The 19,975-nt window shown below is 39.2% G+C and overlaps 2 protein-coding genes across 3 annotated transcripts; both read left to right on the forward strand.

The window, feature by feature from the left end:
• The first annotated feature begins 6,183 nt into the window (after positions 1-6,183).
• On the forward strand, positions 6,184-13,272 carry LOC141765334 (translocon-associated protein subunit alpha-like). Of its 2 annotated transcripts, none has more exons than XM_074631408.1 (9): positions 6,184-6,343; positions 7,848-7,966; positions 8,057-8,153; positions 8,650-8,777; positions 10,575-10,709; positions 11,163-11,239; positions 11,895-11,973; positions 12,133-12,226; positions 12,352-13,272. In XM_074631408.1, exons 1-9 carry the CDS (start codon positions 6,274-6,276, stop codon positions 12,414-12,416), a joined length of 864 nt encoding a protein of 287 aa, XP_074487509.1. In that variant the 5' UTR covers positions 6,184-6,273; the 3' UTR covers positions 12,417-13,272. The 2 variants fall into 2 exon arrangements, with proteins under 2 accessions (XP_074487509.1, XP_074487511.1); XM_074631410.1 differs by having other exon boundaries at positions 8,060-8,153.
• Positions 13,273-14,497: 1,225 nt separating this feature from the next.
• On the forward strand, positions 14,498-19,778 carry LOC141765364 (neuritin-like). The gene is made up of 3 exons (XM_074631427.1): positions 14,498-14,882; positions 16,251-16,407; positions 17,106-19,778. The coding sequence occupies exons 1-3, from the start codon at positions 14,831-14,833 to the stop codon at positions 17,338-17,340; spliced, it is 444 nt and encodes a 147-aa protein (XP_074487528.1). The 5' UTR covers positions 14,498-14,830; the 3' UTR covers positions 17,341-19,778.
• Positions 19,779-19,975: the final 197 nt, after the last annotated feature.

Consider the following 19,975-nt stretch of genomic DNA (forward strand, 5'->3'; position numbering starts at 1 on the left):
CAGCTACTTATTTAAAAATTCATAGAATTACATTGACTCCTCTGAGAAAACCAGAATCTATGAAAACATGAGACGTCCGTTCTTAGTCTGCACAGTGAGGTGACAGTACTAACCTCTACCACAATGTGGCCAACTCAGAATTAAATCGTAAATTTTAGAAACGAAAGGAAATTGCAAGTTTATTTATAGAGCACATTTCGTTCACAAAGACAGTTGAACGCACAAAAGGACAAAACATCTAGACAATATTGTAAAAGACTGATTTGTGTCCACTGTTACAGTCAGTATGCATACATGCATTTTGTCAGAAAAATATCATGTAGTTTTTGGTTCATCTGCTGCTATTTTATAACAAAATCTATGTCTGAGCCCATTCCTATCCTCATTATAAGGACAGGATAGTTGGGCACATAATAGGAGAGAGCTGTAGGCTCTGATTTGTGTCGTTCAAACCTGGAGCCACAGTGGTCAGCTGACTGAATGCAGCTTAAATCTGGGTCCTGAGTCCTTTGTTGGGTTTGTCACATGGACTGCAATGCTAGCTGAAACAAGGTTTGTTTAAAAAGATGCCCAACAGTTAGAGGTGTGAGCCTCTGGTCAGCAGACTGTTTCAACCCCTGCTGGCAAAACAAGGTAATAAAACAAATCATGGGATCAACACAGCAGTGTTGCCCTTCATTTACACCACCTATATATGTGTCCTCAGTGGATTTGCTCAGTCGTCTGCAGCAGAAGATGTGGTTTCTACTGGGATGCTCGCACATGTGAAAGTGTGAGCTGTGTGATTGCACAGTGCAGAAGGTTTCTGTTGCAAGAATACATGCTCAGCAAAATTTGTTGGATGCATTTCCTATCTCAAAAACACATTTGCAAAGCCTTGTTTCAGTCCAACATACTGCAGTAAACTCTAACATTTCACTGAACTAAAATATTCAATCAATACACTATTTCTTTATCTTCACCACAACATTAAATTTAAATATGCTTTTCAAAATCCTATTTTTTTCCCAGTAACTTTTATTGTTTAGGGCTGATCTTCTTAATAAAGTCTCTCTGAACGTTGTTCTCTTATTGTCTAAATCCAGATGAGAGAAGAGTTGATGAAAACGCTGATACACTCTTCTTCTCATATTTCCTCCTTGTGTATTAAATATGGTATATATAATATAATACACATACATAAAATAATATGAATATTATTCACATTGTGCCATGATAATAAATAAATTAATAAATAATTAAATCCATTCTGTGCATGGCGTTGCATGTCGTCGCCTTTAGGCAAAGCAGCACCAACCTAATTAACCCCGTGAGTGATACTTAGACATGCATCTGACTGTGTTTCACTGACTGCCTTCATTTAGTTACAGTTTCATCAGAGAGTTTCTGAAAGGAATAATTAGATCACATCGTTACCATGGTAGCATCCAGTGATGGAGGATTTATTCAGATCCTTTAATTAAGTAAAAGTGCTAATACCACACTGTAAAAATACTCTAAGTCCGGCATTAATTATGTAAGCATAATGAGGAATGTGTACTTATTATCTCCCATAGCATTAGACTCAGCTCTTCAAAAAGAATATGGACTGAGACCTTTCTAGTCTCTACACTATCTAAATGTGCCATGTTACTAGTTACTAGTCGCTGTAGTGATCACTGGCTCAATGTTTTCTAAGACGTACTTAATGCAGCTGAATATGTCATACAGTAAATGCCTTTTCAATGTCACATCAACCCTCACATCAAGAATGATCACGTTAACGTCTCACATTTAGATGACGTTTTCTATATAAGACTTACCGCGTGGTTCTGTCCCGTTGCAAAATCCTGCCATGGTAATGAAGCTTTAACCAGGACAATTCTCTCTCTCTCTCTCTCTGTGTCTCTCTTACTATACTGTAAATGTGCTAAACAAGAGCATCTGTTACATGTTTATCCTCACACAGTGTGATGCAAATACTCGAGAGAAGAAACAGTTTTTTTCTCCTAAGGACTGTTAACACGTTACAGGATGTTTGCTTTTGCAGAAAACCACAAACTTTTTTTAGACTGCAAACAACATCAAGGCAACACGTAGTGAAACTGTGAACCTCTTTTGACAGCATTAAGGAATATGATAGTTAAAACAACCCATTTTCACTTAAATTACCCTGAAATTCCTTCTTGAGAATGTAAAAGATCACACCACCCCATATAATACTTATCATTTTGTCATTTTTCAATATTTTTCAAGAGGGTAAAATCCCCTTCAACCCTCAGCATTCAAAGACACAGGATATATTTCAAATAAAAATGACACATCAGTAAATGCAATGACACATTTGCTGTTACCCCCGAGCTCTTTCAACACCTGTAAAGTCAGTCGTGCGCTGCTAGGATAAAAATACTCTAGTGTCAATGACATTATCGATGTAACACCTACAGGGGTGAGATAACATTGATTTATTTAACTTTTATCATGTTAACTGGAGCAAACCTCTCTCTGTAGCTTTACCTGCTAAACACACTTTGTATTAAACACTGGAGATCTTATAGCAGGTCCCCAGAGATTATAGATCCATTGATGACTGTGTTTCACATGTAAACTACTATTCTGGTTTGGATCATATTGTGGATATAATGCTCACATGGACCACAGTTAAACCTGGTTATGCAGCTCTCTGAATGCCTGATTCTAATATTATCCATGTTTCTGATCATCTGTTAGTGCAGCCTTTGTGTTGTGGCATCTCTTTGTGTATGTTTGACCCATCCACCATCCTTCCCACCCGGCCCTTAGCGGACTTTGACGCTATTAATAATACGTCACTTGCGAATAACCGTCACCGTTGAATAACACTGCAGGTGGGTTTGCATTATAGTTAGTTGTTTGTCACATACTGCTGCTAAAGGGTGCTTGCCTCCGTACGTTGGTTTCCGATGCCGAGGGGCGCTAACCAAATGGTGGTATTTGACGAGTTGTGAGTGAGAACGGGCTGCTCAGATCTCTTTGATTTCTGCTCTGACTGAGTCCTCTCAACATTTGAGGACAAACCCTATTTGTTTTCTAGACTCTGGATTTACCTGAAATGTCACAAAGGTCGTAGCCACAATCACACAAATCACCGCTGATATATACCTTCAGTGGTTACAATAAAGACTGCTTGTCTTTAAAGGTCCAGTGTGTAGGATTTGGCGACATCTCCATCTAGTGGTGTGGTTGCAGATTGAAACCAACTGAGTACCCCTCCCCTCACTCCTCCCTTTCCAAGACTGTGGTAATGTGCGCAGCGTACGTAACGTAGCGCCGTTCTCCTCACTCAGAGGCCATCCTTCATAATAAGACTACTTTAGGAGCAACAGAAGTCAGATGGCGGCCAGCGGTACCAGGGTTTTGCACTCTGGGGCTCACGTTACCACAGTTTTACAACAATGTCGGAGAACTACAGTGGCCTTCAGGTAACGTACAAACGTGAAAGGCTCTCCCTAGAGCCAGAGTTTGGTTTGTCCGTTCTGAGCTACTGTAGAAACATGGCGGAGCAACATGGCGAACTCCGTGAAGAGGACCCACTCCCTATGTAGATATGAAGGGCTCATTCTAAGCTAACTAAAAAACAAAGATTCTTAGTTTCAGGTGATTATACACTAATGAAAACACAGTTATGAATATTATATTCTGCTAATAGATCCCCTGAAATGTTACACACTGTTCCTTTAAAGATGGATTGATATTTCATTTTGTTTTTGAATAACGACTGAAAACAGATGGCAGTATAACCTTTAGACAATTGTTCTGTTTAAATCACACATTTTCACTATTTCACTGTAGTTTTCTAATTATTTAATTTTTCTCACATGCAGCCTTTTTCACATTTGAAATGAATGTCAGTTACGTGAAGTGGCAGCTCAGCCCTGACACATCCTCCAGCTGGCTCTCAGGTCTGTTTCTGCACGTCCCACCCACCAACAGTGGATGACTGGTTTCCTGTAAGGTGTGTGGGCTACTAGAGGTCAAGTCTTGTCCACCTTCACATCATGATACACAGTTATTTAAAGAGATGGGTCTGCAGAAGAAGAAGTCAGGGGGCATATGGATACATAAGAGTTTAATAAATATATCTGACATGATGGGTTTTATTAGAGACTCTGTATATCAGATTGCACAGCTCATCCTGGTGACAACATGTTCTGTATTGTGACTCCATGATCACTATTTTCTGCTAATAAGATTGTTTTGTGGCTCTGCGTGAGGTCAAGGGAATAGTTAGAGAAATAAAAGGCTTGTTTTCTCTTTAGATTTCAATTTCCAGTATGGTGCAGATGAGCTGCAGTGACATCTTGAGGTGCTTTGCTCTATCCACATCCTACACTGTTTTCATTTTCTTCCTCCGCCGCTCTCCTGAAGTTCAGGAAAGTCAGAGACTCATTATTTCTGAAGCAGACTAAATATTGTGGACAACTTTTCTTTTTATTTAAGGAGAGCAAGGACATTAAGATTTTATCTTCACGGTGACCTTACAGTATGGTTTATCATAACCTGTCCCTATATTTCCAGGATGTATGTCACAGTGATCTGATAATTAATGTTAATAGACTCATATTGTGGTATTTTTTAAACGGCTTGTACATGAATGTTATAGTAATCAGTATTCAACATTTTACTTAAGTAAAAGTGCAGACGTACTATCAGCAAAATGCATTTAAAGTGCTACTTTAGCAGTAAAAGTACTCATTATGTGTCCTCCGGTGCTCCTAATGGCATCTGCAAGATTTCACAGACCGGAAGAAAACAACCAATCAGAGCCGAGCCGGAGCCTGCCGTCTCTGAGTAGCTGTCAATCACTCGCGAACTCCGACCAAACGGTCAAACTAGGCAGCGCTGATCAAATATGAATCAATATTCTGTTACTCTAATGCCTATTTATCGACTCAAATGTTTTCAGAAACATCTTGTAGTGTACTGTTTAGCTATAAAATGAGAAAGATTGTGACCCGGCAGCCATGTTGAGATCAGTTGAGGAAATACCAAGCACCGCCCACCAGCCAGAGCACAGCCAATAGGAACGCTCTCACTCTTCCTGAAATGACCTGTGATTGGCCAAAGTCTCCCGTCACGGGCTAGATCTTTTAAAGCCTGAAAACAGAGCCATGAGGAGGTGCAGAAGTCTAGTTTTCTCTCAGAACACTTGAATTACAATATGCTAAAAGGTTATTGTGGAACTTTTGCCCAATGATGCCAAAAACATTCTGCCTACTGCAGGTTTAAAGGGACTGTTTGTAACTTCTTACATGTATGAATCAATCCGGGTCGGTGTCCCATACGCGCTCTCGTGTGGCTACGCTGTTCAGACTCAGACTCCAACTCAAACTACACGGAAGCACCAAAACCACAAAGTTATATCTAGTGAAGCTCGTCTCGCAAAACAGTGTTGGCTGTGGTCAGAATCTCTGCTATACTCTGCTCCTCTGCCTGCCTTCACTCAGCTCACTCCACCTCTAGACGTGCATGCGCGCACACTACACACTGCAGAAGAGTTAGTTTAGCTCTGAGAATATCTCGTGGATGTTTGTGCAGAAATAACTGCTGCAGCTCCTCCAGACCAACAGAGGTTTCCGTGTCTTGTGAAGTGACGGGGCTCCTCAGCGAGAAACGTTATCGTCTCCGACCTTGTTTCCTCCGGCCGCGGTCGGGAGGCTGAAGCAGGAAAAGCCAACACTAGGATCAGCATTGATTCATGGAGAGACCTTCGTCTGGTCAGCTAACATTACTGCCAAGCAGGTGAAATATAGAGTGATATTGTGGTTTTAGCTCGCTCACATTCAGGTAGCGCGTGCACACGCCCGAGGGCGAGCAACAGGATGCTGACTTTCATTGACCTAACGGCCACAGGTGTCGCTGTTAACAAGCATTTCTGATTCTTACAAACAGTCCCTTTAAATACAAGAAGTATTTCAGATGTTATCATTATTTAACCATTAAAGTCTATGAACAAGCAGCTTGCTGTCATTTTTTTAAGTTTGCACAGTATTATTTGAAAGCAAAAATGTGAGCAGGTTGTTACACGTTTTCTGACACTACTTCCTCCTCTGTGAGTAAACACAACCCACTGGAGCTTTACTAAGCTCGTCCCTCCCTCCCAGCCTCCTCCTCTTCCTCCTCCTCCAGAGACAGACAGTGAGCTAGAGGCGGGTCCAGCCTCCTGCTGCTCCTCCTCTTCCTCCTGCTCGGCTCTTCCTCTCCTCTCCTGAACGCTGATGTGTTACTAACTTCAGACTACAACTCCGACTAAAAATGTTCAATTTCGGATCCAAAGTGTTGCTGCTGCTCCTCCTGGCCTTCCCATGTGGACTAATATCCATCGGTAAGACATATTATTCATGTTTTAAGCAGTTTATGTCGTCGCTTCAGTTTAGCAACAGTTAAAGTTATTAAAGTTACAGACTCACACATTGACGTGGCACATAGTAGTCTGGTAGCTGATCACAGAGCAGCTGTTAAGTATTCACCACAGCTGTACTAACATCAATGTATATAGACAGTTTATCCATACTTTTAGAGGTGATTTAAAGTCTAAAAGTCATTATGGATACAGTTAACAGTTATAACAGCTCCCTCTGGCTGGGACACGTCACCATAGATCAGATGGTATAACTCACTGTGTGTTTGTCTCTATTATTATTATCTGATTATACTACAATGGGGACTTTTATTGTTCTGCTGTTGTTTTAAACTGGCAACAAATAATGCAAATATCAACAGTAGCAATGTGTAGAAAGTTAGACTCAGCCATTCATTTTACATATTGCATGAGAATTATTGTGAACAATGCAGGTAAAACATTTTAATACGTTTTTTTTAATTCACTGATTGGTTTGCTGAATGGTCTTACTGGTGTGTAATAAATTGATTGTATTGATCAGAAATTGGGATTGTGTTACAGCAGCAGGTTATCCAAGCAATGCACAGGAACAGTACATAAAATGTACATGTCAACACTAAAGAAATATATCCATAGAATACAAATATTTGCACTACCTGTTTGTATTATGTTTATAGCTTATATTGTATATTGTTAGAATTTCAATTTTTTTATCTTTATTTTATTCTAATGTTTTTATCTATTCTTTTGTTATTTTACTGCTCATTTGCACCAACAAAACCAAAGCAAATTCCTAGTGTATACCTCATACACCTCGCAATAAACACGATTCTGATTCTGAAAATATAAAGAATATTGGAGTACACTATAAATATACCTGACTACTACAACTAGCATAAAAAAATTTGCAAAAAGCTGTGCAAGGTACAATGTTTTGTTCTTAATAGTCCACTTCTACCACTAACAAATGATATTAAATTTTTTCAGAAGAGCAAATCATATTATTTTCACCTCTACGCTCTTCTTTCTCCAAAACAGTTAGAGCTGGGTGATATTGACAAAAATCCCTCAATATTTTTGACCAAATACCTTGATATAGTATATTGATGAATTGTGGTGATACTTTAGGGGATGCTTGTTGGCATTTGTAGACAACATATACATAAATACACCGTTTAACACGTTTTTATTGTGCTTTTAACAATTATAACTTGCAAAACACAACTCTCCACATGAGAGATCATACAAAGTATAATAATAAAATAAATAATCTATCATATAATACATATTTACAGTTTACAGAAGATTGTGCTTTACCAACAGAAAAAAAGTAATAAATAAATATTAAATATATTAACCAAAAATCTTAAATAAATAAAAAAGGTTAAAAACACCAGTAAATACACAGTTCATCAGTAAAAAGACTGTACAATATAAACAAACGTTATTTCCTCATATATACCGTTGTGTCTTCTGCTCCATGTAGGCCAGGTCTCTGCAGACTCCGACTCTGCTGAGGACGTTGTTGAGGACCCAGATGCTGCAGTAGATGAGGAGGAAGATGATGAAGAGGTGCTCGTTGAGGAAGATCAGATAGTACCCGCGGTATGTGTGTGTTTCAATCACAGCAGTAAATGGTAGATTTATTTACATGCTGATGATCAAGTAACGATGTCATGTGATGTTCATCCTCAGGAGGGAGGAGAAGAAGAGGACGCAGATGAAGGAGCTGATAAAGGGTTATTGTCTCACCCCGACGCCGACACCACCATCCTCTTCACAACAGGAGAAGGTCGGTTCTTTTCAGATTTTCATTCAGTGAGCTTAATACTAGCGCTGTCCTCGACCAAAGAAATTATTAGTCGACTAACACTCATAGGATTTTGTCAACTAATCGATTAGGTGATTTAATCAACGGATTTGTAAAAGTGAGTTTCTCCACAAAGAAACACACAAAAGCACCGCTTTAAGTCTCATGTTTACCAAAGTGGTACTCAAGTCTATTGGAAATAAGTCATTCAGCATAAAAAAAATGATTAATCAACTAAAGACATCTTAGTTAACTAAGACCAAAACGACCAATTAGTCGACTAATTGATTAAGACGGGGCAACCCTAGTTAATACATAATACTAGACTACTTTTGTTTTATGGGGCGACATATCAGGCAGTTCTGTGGCCTTTGGTTGTACATTTTATAACTTGTACTTTATTTGTATTCAAGTTTTTTTTCCTATAGCCTATATGCTTTTAATTATATTTTTTGTATTTATTTATAATTAATTTTAGAGTTTCCTGCCAATGAGATTGTGAGGTTCATGGTGGGTTTCACCAACAAGGGAAGTCAGGAATTCACCGTTCAGTCGTTGGAGGCCTCTTTCCGTTACCCCCAAGACTTCCAGTTCTACATCCAGAATGTAAGTTTGATCTGAAATTTAAAAAAAACAAACACCGGCAAACATTTGCTCCACCTTTTTCTACTAGCTGGAACCAATCTCAGCTGACATTGGGCGAAGGCGGGGTACACCCTGGACAGGTCGCCAGACTATCACAGGGATTGAATAATAGTATGTTCAAATATAATTCTGAATGATATAGAGGTTTGTAAAATACTCACATGTGGTAAATAAAACCATTACAGTTCATCAGTTCTTCAGTTTTTTGCATGTCCAAGTCAAGTCTCATAGTTGTAATGAACATTCTATCATTGTCTGCATCAGTCGATACCCAAATCCCAGGTATCGCTATCGGGACTGAAAAAGTCGAATCGATGCATCCCTACTGCTTATAACACTGCATAGCTCTATCTGAGGAATTCAAAGTGTTAAGGTGACCAAAGTGACGAGGGCTGGAGACTCTGGACATTTAAGTATCAAACGCAAGATAACCTGAATCAGGGAGAGAGAGCCAGGAAATTCCACCATAAAGGACTTTATTTCAGTTACGTTTCCCCTTTAACCTCATCACATGGTGTCTGTATCTACCGGGAAGATACATGACATCAACACAGCAGCATTGCACATGCATTTACTTTACAATGTAATCTTAATTATCAAAGCAAAGTCAGGTAATATTGAACAAACAAACAATAATTGGTTATAAAGTGAACAGAGAGATGAAGAACTCCCTTTAGATGACACACTCGATGAAGACAAGGCAACAAGTCTGCACGCAGGGCAAACGGAGAAATGTACTTCTACTTATAGGAGCCCTGATTGTGTGCAGATTGAACTCACCTGTGCCTAGTTGACTCTGAACAGCACAGGTGAGCCTGTGGCTCCTCTCAGAGCTCATCAGGATAAAGGCGGACATGAAACATTTTCTAACACAAAGCATGTACTGTATCATCACTCCTTTATCAGCACTGATTAGTTGTTTGGTGTATGATCACTTTAAACACGCTATTGCAATGTAGTATGAAAAGAAAACACACACCGTTACTCAGGGTAACAGGAAAATATTGCTAACATCATTAGGGATGCAATAATAACTGTAACCTATTTTTTAATAACAGTTAGAGTACAATGGTATTGTATAATTACACTGAGAGTCTCCAACTAATGACAGCTTATTATCTGCGTAAGGAATAATGTACGGCGAGCCGGTCATTGTCGTGAAATAAACCCCGACAGGGCGATGTGGCACCCAGACGCGAAGACCCTGAAGAGGTTTATTTCATAATAATTACCCGCTAGCTGTACATTATCCTGCTTATTACATGGCTACTTACTAAAGAAATCAATAATTTGACACAAAAACGGTCCGCCAGAGTCCGACATCAGAACTGCGCCCATAGCAACGGTCTGCTATACATAGTAACGGTCTGCTATACATAGCAACGGTCTGTTATACATAGCAACGATCTGCTATAAAGAAATAATAGACCGTAGACCATGTTTGACCAATCAGAATTGAGTATTCACCATAGCTGTGTAATAATGTAATTTAACACATCCCTCTAGCCTGTCAAACCCAGAGAAGCTCACAAGTCATTTTTAGCAAGTCCAAGTCAAGTCTCAGGTCACTGTGTGTGCGACTTAAGTGCGACTTGAGTCCAAGTCCCCATCTCTGTTGTACATATGCTCTTTTTGATCTCATTTTGATGCCACCACGTGAATTTCTAGCATTTTGCTCTGCATTTGTATGTATGCATTTATCTACTTTATGTGTATGTTTGTGTTGCAACAAAGTCAGCTGCTGTGTGTGTTGTGTAGTTCACAGCGTTGCCTCTGAGCACCGTGGTGCCGCCCCAGGCTCAGGCCTCCTTCGAGTACTCCTTCATCCCAGCTCAGCCCATGGCCGGTCGCCCGTTTGGTCTCGTTATCCTCCTCAACTACCTTGACACTGAGGTAAAAAGGTTTTTCATCATTTATTTATAAAGAATATATATTTGTTGTGGTGGAGCTCGAGGTCTGTTCAGGTTGACGTTTTAGATGAAAAATGTAGTGTGATGATGTTAGACAGTGACTGTCGACAGCTTTTTCACACCTCAAATTGTGATGAGTCATGGAAATTAATACCTAAAGAAGCCATTGTCAGCAAAGCAGTTTGTCTTTTATATTCATGTAACAGCTATATTTTTTTCCCCATTTTTTGTATAATTGGGATGACAGGTGGCTCCTTCCTGTCATTATTTCTTTCTGCTGAGTTTTGACTGTTTCCACGCTTTTAACGAATGATGTGACAGATGCTGAGTCATATTGACATTCAGATTTTTAAAGAGCAGCTCTAAAAACTTTCAAAAAAGTTCTTGAAAGTTCAAGGTACTTGTTTACTTTAGAGTATTTCTATTTTTTCTTCAGGGCAACGTGTTCCAGACCGCCATCTACAACCAGACTGTCAACATCATTGAGCTAGAAGATGGACTGGACGGAGAAACGTGAGGCTTCCTTCTTTCTACTATGTTCTATCCTATAACGTAGATACTAAAATGTAGATAAAGTTCTACATCTCAGTTCTGTGTACATAATGTATATATATAATTATTATTTTGCCCACCTATTATTTATTTAAAAATGTCCCTTAAGGCTCCATGAAGCTCTCTACAGCTTCACAATACCAGCCTTCCCAGACTATTGCAGCACATGTAAGAACCTGTAAAAGGAGGTGTGAAATTGGCACAAAGAGATTAGTTGTCAGAATTGTGCTGCTGGTGTGAGATGCAGAAACTGTCACCAGCTAATTATTCAAGGCAAAACAAAGTGTTTTGCATCCTAAAATCTCAAAACCGATCAGAAAATGTTGCTGATACGGATCACTTGAAGGTCATTTTAGGGCACAAAGGGGCCAATAGACTGCTTTTTATGTTAAACAGTTGCTGATAAAGGGAGCTATTTGCTTGAATATTGCTTTTTTTGATGGCTTGTTTGTGCTCCAATATAATTTGCATACATTATTTAGTAAGTAAACTGGTATGTAGGTAAAGTAAATTTCAGTCAAGGTCTCACTCATAGAGTATGATATGCAAAAACACCAAGTAACTGTGGAACTCCTCCGTTCACTAATTAAATAAATCATTTTGTGTTTTCCTGCAGGATGTTCTTGTACATCTTCATGGTTGGACTGGCGTCCCTTGCGCTCTTTGGCATCTACCAGTTCCTGGAGACGAGGACGGTATGTGTTTGTCTTCTATCACCCGTTTTATTCTTTATGTTAAGACGTGTATGTTTGGTCTACATAATGTACTTGGGAGATGGGATGAGTAATTTCCTCCGCTTTCAAATATTTCGTGAATAAAACGGTTTTAACATTAGACACGTTGTCTTTTTGCAGAAAAAGAGACTCTCAGTGAAAATCGAGAAGGGCACCGGTGGGATGAGCGACGTGGACATCAGCTGGATTCCTCAGGAGACTCTCAATGTCATGAGTATGTTCATGTTTATCCTCAACTGTTACAAGTGATAACAGAGAAGTGATTTGTTTGCTCACATTACTGTCACTCTCCATGAAAATGAAGCAACACAAATGTGATCTTTGCATCCTGTCTTGCAGACAAGGCTTCCCCTAAACCATCTCCACGGAAACGATCCAACAGGGCAGCTGGAACCGATCAATAAAACTGTCCGTCTCCATCCATCATCATGCCGTCCATCAGGCTTTCAAAACTCATTTCCTCACCGCAAGTAACCCGATTCCATTTACAATGGAGCAACATTTCCAGCCTGAGCAATGCGTTTAAGATCCTCTCATTCTGCTGCTCTGCTGGAACCACGGCCATCCTGGACTCTACTGCTCTGATCAGAGCGGACCATTGATACACCAACAGGACAGTTCAGTTTAAAGGGACTTTTTTAGTTTGTGTGTGAAAGGTGATAAAAGATGAACCAAAAAGTCATTAAACTTTTTTGGGAAAACAAAGAGATTGTGGTACAAAAGAAAGCTGAATACACCAACCTGCTGCCTGTATGAATGCTGTCAAGTCCTAATGATTGCATTGGTGTTTAATGACATTTAATTTTGAGATTTGTTTTTTGGATTTTTAGGCTTCAAACTATTCCTATTTCATGTGTTGAGTAAGGTGAATCCCCCTCCTCTCTATCATGTAAACACCATTGTGCCTTATGTATCTGCGGTCCCTGCAAACACTTAGTGTTAAGACAAAAGTAGATGCAATTGATTAAAAGGTTTCCCACTGATACCCCTCTGCTTTTAACATCCAGTAAACACATAGCCTGAGGTTTTCAGTGGAGCAATGGCAGCTGCAATTACCACAAACATTAAACAGTGTTCTCTGGAGGTTTCTGCAGGTTAGTTTACCTGTTGTTTTTTTTCACTTTACCGTTGTAATGTGACTTTTCCTTGGTGGAGCTTTCTAAACTCTTTACTAAGTGCCGGTGGCGCAGTCTGTCAGATTGCATGCCATTACTTTTGGGAAAAAATATGTTCTCAATGACAATAAAAGGGTGAACAAATTATTGTGTCCAGTTAGTTGTTCTCTTTGAAACTATTTCCTGATTATTCTACTGTCATCTTCTGCTTTCTCTGATAGTTTGTGGTCCGTGTGACCTGTGACTACAGGTCACAGTTTCAGTAAAATGTTGACTGTGTGTGTCACTCATGGGAACTTGAAAGGAAATGACATGTAGGTCTCCGACTAACGATTATTTTCATTATCAAAGTAATGTACCAAAATTCACAATTTCCCAGAGCCCAAATGGATGTCATCAGATATCTTGTTTTGTTCAATCCAAAGATGTTCAATTTATAATGTTAAGACAAGGAAAAAAAGAAAATGATCACGTTTGACAATCTGGAACCATCACAGTTTTTGCTTTTAAAATGATTTAAACAATGTTGATTAATTAATCGATTAATGGACTAATAACTCCATGGATAGTAACTTTATTGAAAAAAATATTAAAAAAAATATATAAAAATATTTAAAACATAAAATATATTTAAAACACATATGTATTATAATACAGGTGTAATAATATATAGCTTCTGTAAGACTATAGAGTGTAATTTATACATTGAGATAACATCAGAGAAAATCCTCTAAAGTAGGAGTTAAGTGTCTTGAATAAATGAAAATTAAATACATTTTGAAATTAAATTAAATGAATAATTAGCACCAAATTACATAGTTCTTCCCAGAAAATTATTAGAAAATATTGCAATTGTAAAAAAAAAAAAATTGTCTCATGCACCCAATCTTTGCTTGTTGATGAGGACAGGATTGCATCAACTTTACATATAGATAGATAGTAACTTTATTGATCCAGAGGGAAATTCAAGTGCCAAGTACAAAGTACAAAAAAATAATAAAATATCAAAAAATATATTAAAAAATATATTTAAAAAATATATACAAATATTTAAAACATAAAATATATGGAAATTCAAGTTTCCGGCATCACAGTTCCATAGTGCAAAACATGGTAGTAAAAAGACAGGAAAGAAGTTAGCAGTTCAAAGTACAAAGTACAAAAAAATATATAAAAAGAATATAAAAATATTTAAAAAATAAAATATATTTAAAACACATATGGATTATAATACAGGTGTAATAACATAGAGCTTCTGTAAGACTATAGAGTGTAATTTCTACATTGAGATAACATCAGAGATTAAATCCTCTAAAGTAGGAGTTAAGTGTCTTGATATCCCTAGCTGTGTTGCGGGAGCGTTGCGGGAGCGTTGTTTGGAGGTTTCTCTCAGGGAGGTGATGAGAGGAGCTGTCCGGTGTCGATGCTGGTGCTGGTGCTGATGCTGAGGGGGGAAGATGAGCTCAGCGCTCCTCGGGGGGCAGGTAACGTCAGCAGTCCGGAGCAGGAAAACACTGAACATACACACCCACCAAGTGTTTACCGCCCTCTTAACCACCGCTACACACCGACAACACGCATTAATAATGGGCAGCTTCATCGGCTCCGTGTGACTCAGCTGCGCGTCTTTCTTCCCTCCATCCATCCATGAGCTCCTCCTCGGCAGCATCCCGCGCCCTCTGCCTGGCTTGAGATGGGATGATATGGGATTTTTCATGTCGACGAAGATCGGAGGGATCCTTGCCTTTGCCTTGGGTAAGATACACCTTCAGCTACTCCACAGGGTTTTATTTAGACTGGGAGACACTTATTTTAGACGGTTTGACACAACAAAAACTGCCTTTTTTCTTTTTTATCCTCCTATCCTCCTGCATCAGAGATGTCACGCTATTATGATTGTGATCTTTATTTATCTCCATCAGTGTTGCATGGTGGTTGTAAAACCTGCACCGTGGCCAACAGCTTGTAGTACACCCATCGATGGTAAAAAGAAAACTGGGTGTCTATACTTAGTGTGCAAGCTTTTAGTCGTGCACAATCCAAAAATAAATTGAGTTATGCTTCTCAAATGCTACTTTTACTAATATGTGGTGCTTTAATAGTGCCGATCCTGCAGAATATTATATTATTGACACATTTTGAAAATGCAAATAGCTCTGAGCAGAGCATTGCACCCCATGTGGAAGGAATGTATGTATGTATGGGATGCAGTGGTCAGGATTATTATCTGTGGGAACATCTGCTTCACAGCCCACTGACATCTGGCTAAAGTGAAGTTCACAAAATCAAAATCTGTAAATTCATATATTAAGAGGAATGACAAAAACGCTTGCACGCAGTTTTGAAACAACAAAAATCAAACACAAATTGAATGAAATATTGTGTTTTTGTGGAAAAAAGTTGCATGACACAACAAAAACTGCCTTTTTTTTATCCTCTCCTCCTGCATCAGAAATGTCACGCTATGATTGTGATCTTTATTTATCTCCATCAGTGTTGCATGGTGGTTGTAAGACCTGCACCGTGGCCAACAGCTTGTAGTACACCCATCGACGGTAGAGAAACTGGGTGTCTATACTTAGTGTGCAAGCTTTTGGTCGTGCAAAGTCCAAAAATAAAAAAAAACACAAATTGATTTATGCTTCTCAAATGCTACTTTTACTAATATGTGGTGCTTTGATAGTGCTGATCCTGCAGAATATTATATTATCTACACATTTTAGCATTTTAAAAAATGCAAATAGCTCTGAGCAGAGCATTGCACCCCATGTGGAAGGAATGTATGTATGTATGGGGTGCAGTGGTCAGGATTATTATCTGTGGGGAAATCTGCTTCACAGCCCACTGACATCTAGCTAAAGTGAAGTTCACAAAATCAAAATCTGTAAATTCACATATTGAAAAGGAATGACAAAAAACGCTTGCACGCAGTTTTGAAACAACAAAATCAAACACAAATTGAATGAAATATTGTGTTTTTGTAGAAAAAGTTGCATGATCATATAAGCAGTATTTGAGAGAAAGATGAACCAGACTATTTCACACACAAGAAAAATACTAAATTATGAAAATTTCAAATAACTTTCACTTGTGCCTGGTGAAATAACCTGTCTGTTTTTACAGTGTTCCTGTCCCTGGTGGTGTCAGCAGAGTTAGATGCAGATGTGAAGTGTGAGAACATTTATAAGGACTTCTCTGACTGCGTCCTGGAGCTGGGAGAGAGCATGGACAACTACCAGGAAAACGTGACCAGCGAGAGAGGAGTGTCGGCCGTGTGCAGGTGATAATAACTTTATCAGTGAGGGAGTGTGTGCACAGCATGCAGCATCCATTTGTGCACATGGGACATCCTCAATAGAGACTGTTGTTTTTTATTTAAATCACTTTTAACCAGAGAAGAACTGAAAGACAATGATGGGTTGGGATAAAAAACCTTCAGTGAAAACAGCACAAAACTGTATTTCAGTTAAATTTGTACGAAGTAGTGCATGATTTAGTGAATGAATACAGACAGATACAGCATGAAGTATGCATCTTTCGACAAAATGCTGGAGAGGAAAAGAGCAGATGCCATGATCTCAGAGGGAGAATAGAGAAATGAATGGTGCCGAGACACTGAGCCATTGTACTAAATAATTTATGACTTTTGCTGCAGAGAGTAATGAAATTCCGGGGACGTTTTTTGTCATTGTTACAGTCGCACTCAACAACCCCGGCACAGTATATTGAAGACAAAGATTTACACATAAACCTTCTGTTGAAAATTGCCCTCTCGCAATATCGTCTGTGATGTTGTTTCATTCTCGGATGCAGTTGCCATGGTAATTAAAGCCCAGTTTGACTTACTCGAGGCCACCGTAGCCGTCTTGAGTGATAGATTACTGGCAAGTGAATTAATCCACGACAGCCAGCCGGCGCACGTCTGCATGCTGTTAGCCGGGATGAATTGTTGATCTGATGATCCTTTGTTTGCCACAGGCACTGGGAAGCTTTCCACACGTGTGCCCTCACGGCGCTGTCCGACTGTCAGGTGGAAGTCAGCTCCATCTGGGAGAAGCTGAGGCAGGACTCCATGAAGATGCGCTTCCAGGGAAGTCTGTTCGACCTGTGCAGCCCCAGCTCCTCGCCCGGCATCAGTTCACCTCTCGCTGCCCTCGCCCTGCCACTGATAGTCGTGCTAATCATGACTGGGCCTGACTGGTACCCTGTATAGATGGGGGGTGAGGAGATGGGAGGGGTGACGAGGAGGGCCCTCATGGGTCCAGTCCCCCTGAGTTCAAACTTAAAGCCAAGGATTTAAGAGGGATGAGTGTTTTAATAAGGATTATTTTGACACAGAGCCACGGAGGTCTGTGGCAAGGCAATCAATATTTGCTGTGATGAGTAATGTTTGAAATCTCCTCAAATACTTCAGCCTGATCCTCCCTCATGTCTCCAAACTGATAAAATTACATTTTAGCCAACTTATCAGTCCATGGGCAGACTAAAGCAAACGAGTATTGAAGGGATTTCAGACACAAACAAGTCTACAGTCAGACACCTGTGGCTCTGGGTTACCAATATACAACGAGTGGGCACAATATCATGAACACCTGCACAATCTAATGCAATGAATACTATATTTTATGACATTATCATGTTCAGTTTTTGTGCATTCAACTCTGAGGTCATTTTTAAAGCAGTATTTGTGGAGTCATACTGGTTTTCATTATATTCTAATACAGCAAGGTGCTCATGTTTTTGTGCCCACTCCCTGTACCGTGTATTGTATGGTTTTATCATAAAGGAATAGTTTGACATTTTGGGAGTTAGCTGAGGAGACACAACTCTCATGTCTGTACACTAACAACGTATCCTCACACAATGGTTCGTATAAGTTATTTCTCATTTTTCATGCATTTTCCTACAAATGTCCCGCAACATGTGACGCACGTGTAAATTCCCGCTTGTTAAATGCATACCGTCTTTTCAAAATAAACCTCACAGGAAACAACTTGGTTAGGTTAAGGAGATTTGGGTTAAAATAACTCCGAAAGTGGCGTAACTAAAGTACGGAAGTTACAAATAAATCAACATTGACTTCTGGTTTCACTCGGGATAAGTCTAGGAAAGTCTGGTGTTTTTTGACCCACCCATCCACTCTGACTTCCTCCCTATGCAGCATTTGTCGGTCTTTATCCTTCCTGGTTCACAATTATGTGGATTACATATGAATTGATTTTGTGGTATATATATATATATATATATACACAATTTACAGTGCAATACTTTACTATACTGCCAGCAGCTAGTTAGATACGCTTAGCACACTGCTCCTATGCTGCTCACTGCCAAGAAATAGTTTGACACATCACTCCCCGTAAAACCACAACTTGTACTTTTTACACTTTTGTACAGATTAAATAAATAAAATGTTAATTAGTGAGCTTTAAAAATGCTGGGAAGCAGATTTTGTTACCTTTGGACAGAGATTTGCCATCCGTTTCCCCGTTTCCTTGCTTTAGCTACGTCCAGCTAACTGGTCGTGGCTAGAAGGTAACGCGCAAATTGCGAAACTCTCGCGAGATGGTTAAGGTTAGGCATTGACCTACAATCATTAAGGTTATACATGTAAGTTGTCGGGCAGAGAGTCTCGCAAGAGTTTTTGCAAATTTACGCAATTTGCAGGTTACCTTCTAGACGCGACCAAGTTAACTGTCTCCTGGCTGTAGCTTTATATTTAGTGTATAGACATGAGAGTGGTATTGATTATCACATCTACTACTCGGCAAGAACGCGAATTTAAGCGTATTTCTAAAAAAGTTAAACTATTCCTTTAATTAAATCAATGTTAGACACCAAAACACAGATTTTAATCTCCAGTGAGTTTGTATAAATACAGCCAAGCCATCGTGATGTCATTAGCTGTCACATTGCAAGAAAAACACTTAAAGGAGCACTTCACCAAAAATAACAGCAATATCTTCAATCACGACAAAACTATATGAATATGTTGTTAACGTATTGATCAGTGAAAGGACCAAACCGGACATTAATCTGACAGATTTAAAGCGAGGTGAAATGCACCTTTAATCTGTATCCTAGTGTAGTAAATGTTTGTGTAAGTGACAATCAAGCCACTTGTATTTAAACACTTTTGACCCCTTTTTCCCTCCAACACTTCAGCCTTCTGTGGCTGATGTTGCGCGGCTGCTATAAAGACACCAAAAACAGACATCTTGACACGACATCACGCGTTCACCTCTCCTCGTTGCTCTCTCGGAGCCTCGCCCCCACGCTTCGGTTCAGTCTTACGCTCCATCAAACCTCTGACCTGTTGATGTTTGTGTAAAAAGACATTCTGAAGTGTGAATGTTCAGTGTTGTTTCATGAAGTCCTGCTCCACTTTGTGTGAGAATGCTCACGTGCAATTAACACAATATTACTAACACTTTACTTTAAAGTACTCTAAGTACTGCATAGTATTTCATACAGTATTCAGATAGACTACGCAGAGATTTTCAAAGAATCTGTATAATAATATATTTAACTTTTAAACAGCTATAATTAATCTCTAATAGTCAAATTATATGCAATAGCAAAAGCTTATTTTTGTAAAATATCCATACAGTCGCTTTTGTATCAATAGTATTTCAATGAAAGCCCATTAAAGCAATGCATAATTATGATATCAAACAAAATGGATTAACATTTATCCGTTTCATGCTTTTAGTCAATCTCATTTTGAGAAACGTCGGCTTGATTTGAAGCTTCAAAAGCAGCCAAGAACGACTGTAGTGAATCTCGACAGAAATAAGCCAATAGGGTGTTATGGTTCGGCATCATTCCCGCTCATTTGCCGCGATTAT

The sequence above is a fragment of the Sebastes fasciatus genome, chromosome 1 (genome assembly GCF_043250625.1).
Source record: "Sebastes fasciatus isolate fSebFas1 chromosome 1, fSebFas1.pri, whole genome shotgun sequence".
In the NCBI taxonomy this organism is placed as follows: domain Eukaryota; kingdom Metazoa; phylum Chordata; class Actinopteri; order Perciformes; family Sebastidae; genus Sebastes; species Sebastes fasciatus.

Bases quoted from the DNA above. Each gene is read 5' to 3' on its own strand.
- LOC141765364 (XM_074631427.1), top strand. From the start codon at position 14,831: ATGGGATTTTTCATGTCGACGAAGATCGGAGGGATCCTTGCCTTTGCC. The intron at 14,883-16,250 runs GTAAGATACACC...CTGTTTTTACAG, and splicing joins GATCCTTGCCTTTGCCTTGG to TGTTCCTGTCCCTGGTGGTG. The intron at 16,408-17,105 runs GTGATAATAACT...TGTTTGCCACAG, and splicing joins GGAGTGTCGGCCGTGTGCAG to GCACTGGGAAGCTTTCCACA.
- LOC141765334 (XM_074631408.1), top strand. From the start codon at position 6,274: ATGTTCAATTTCGGATCCAAAGTGTTGCTGCTGCTCCTCCTGGCCTTC. The intron at 10,710-11,162 runs GTAAAAAGGTTT...TTTTTTCTTCAG, and splicing joins TCAACTACCTTGACACTGAG to GGCAACGTGTTCCAGACCGC. The intron at 11,240-11,894 runs GTGAGGCTTCCT...GTTTTCCTGCAG, and splicing joins GATGGACTGGACGGAGAAAC to GATGTTCTTGTACATCTTCA.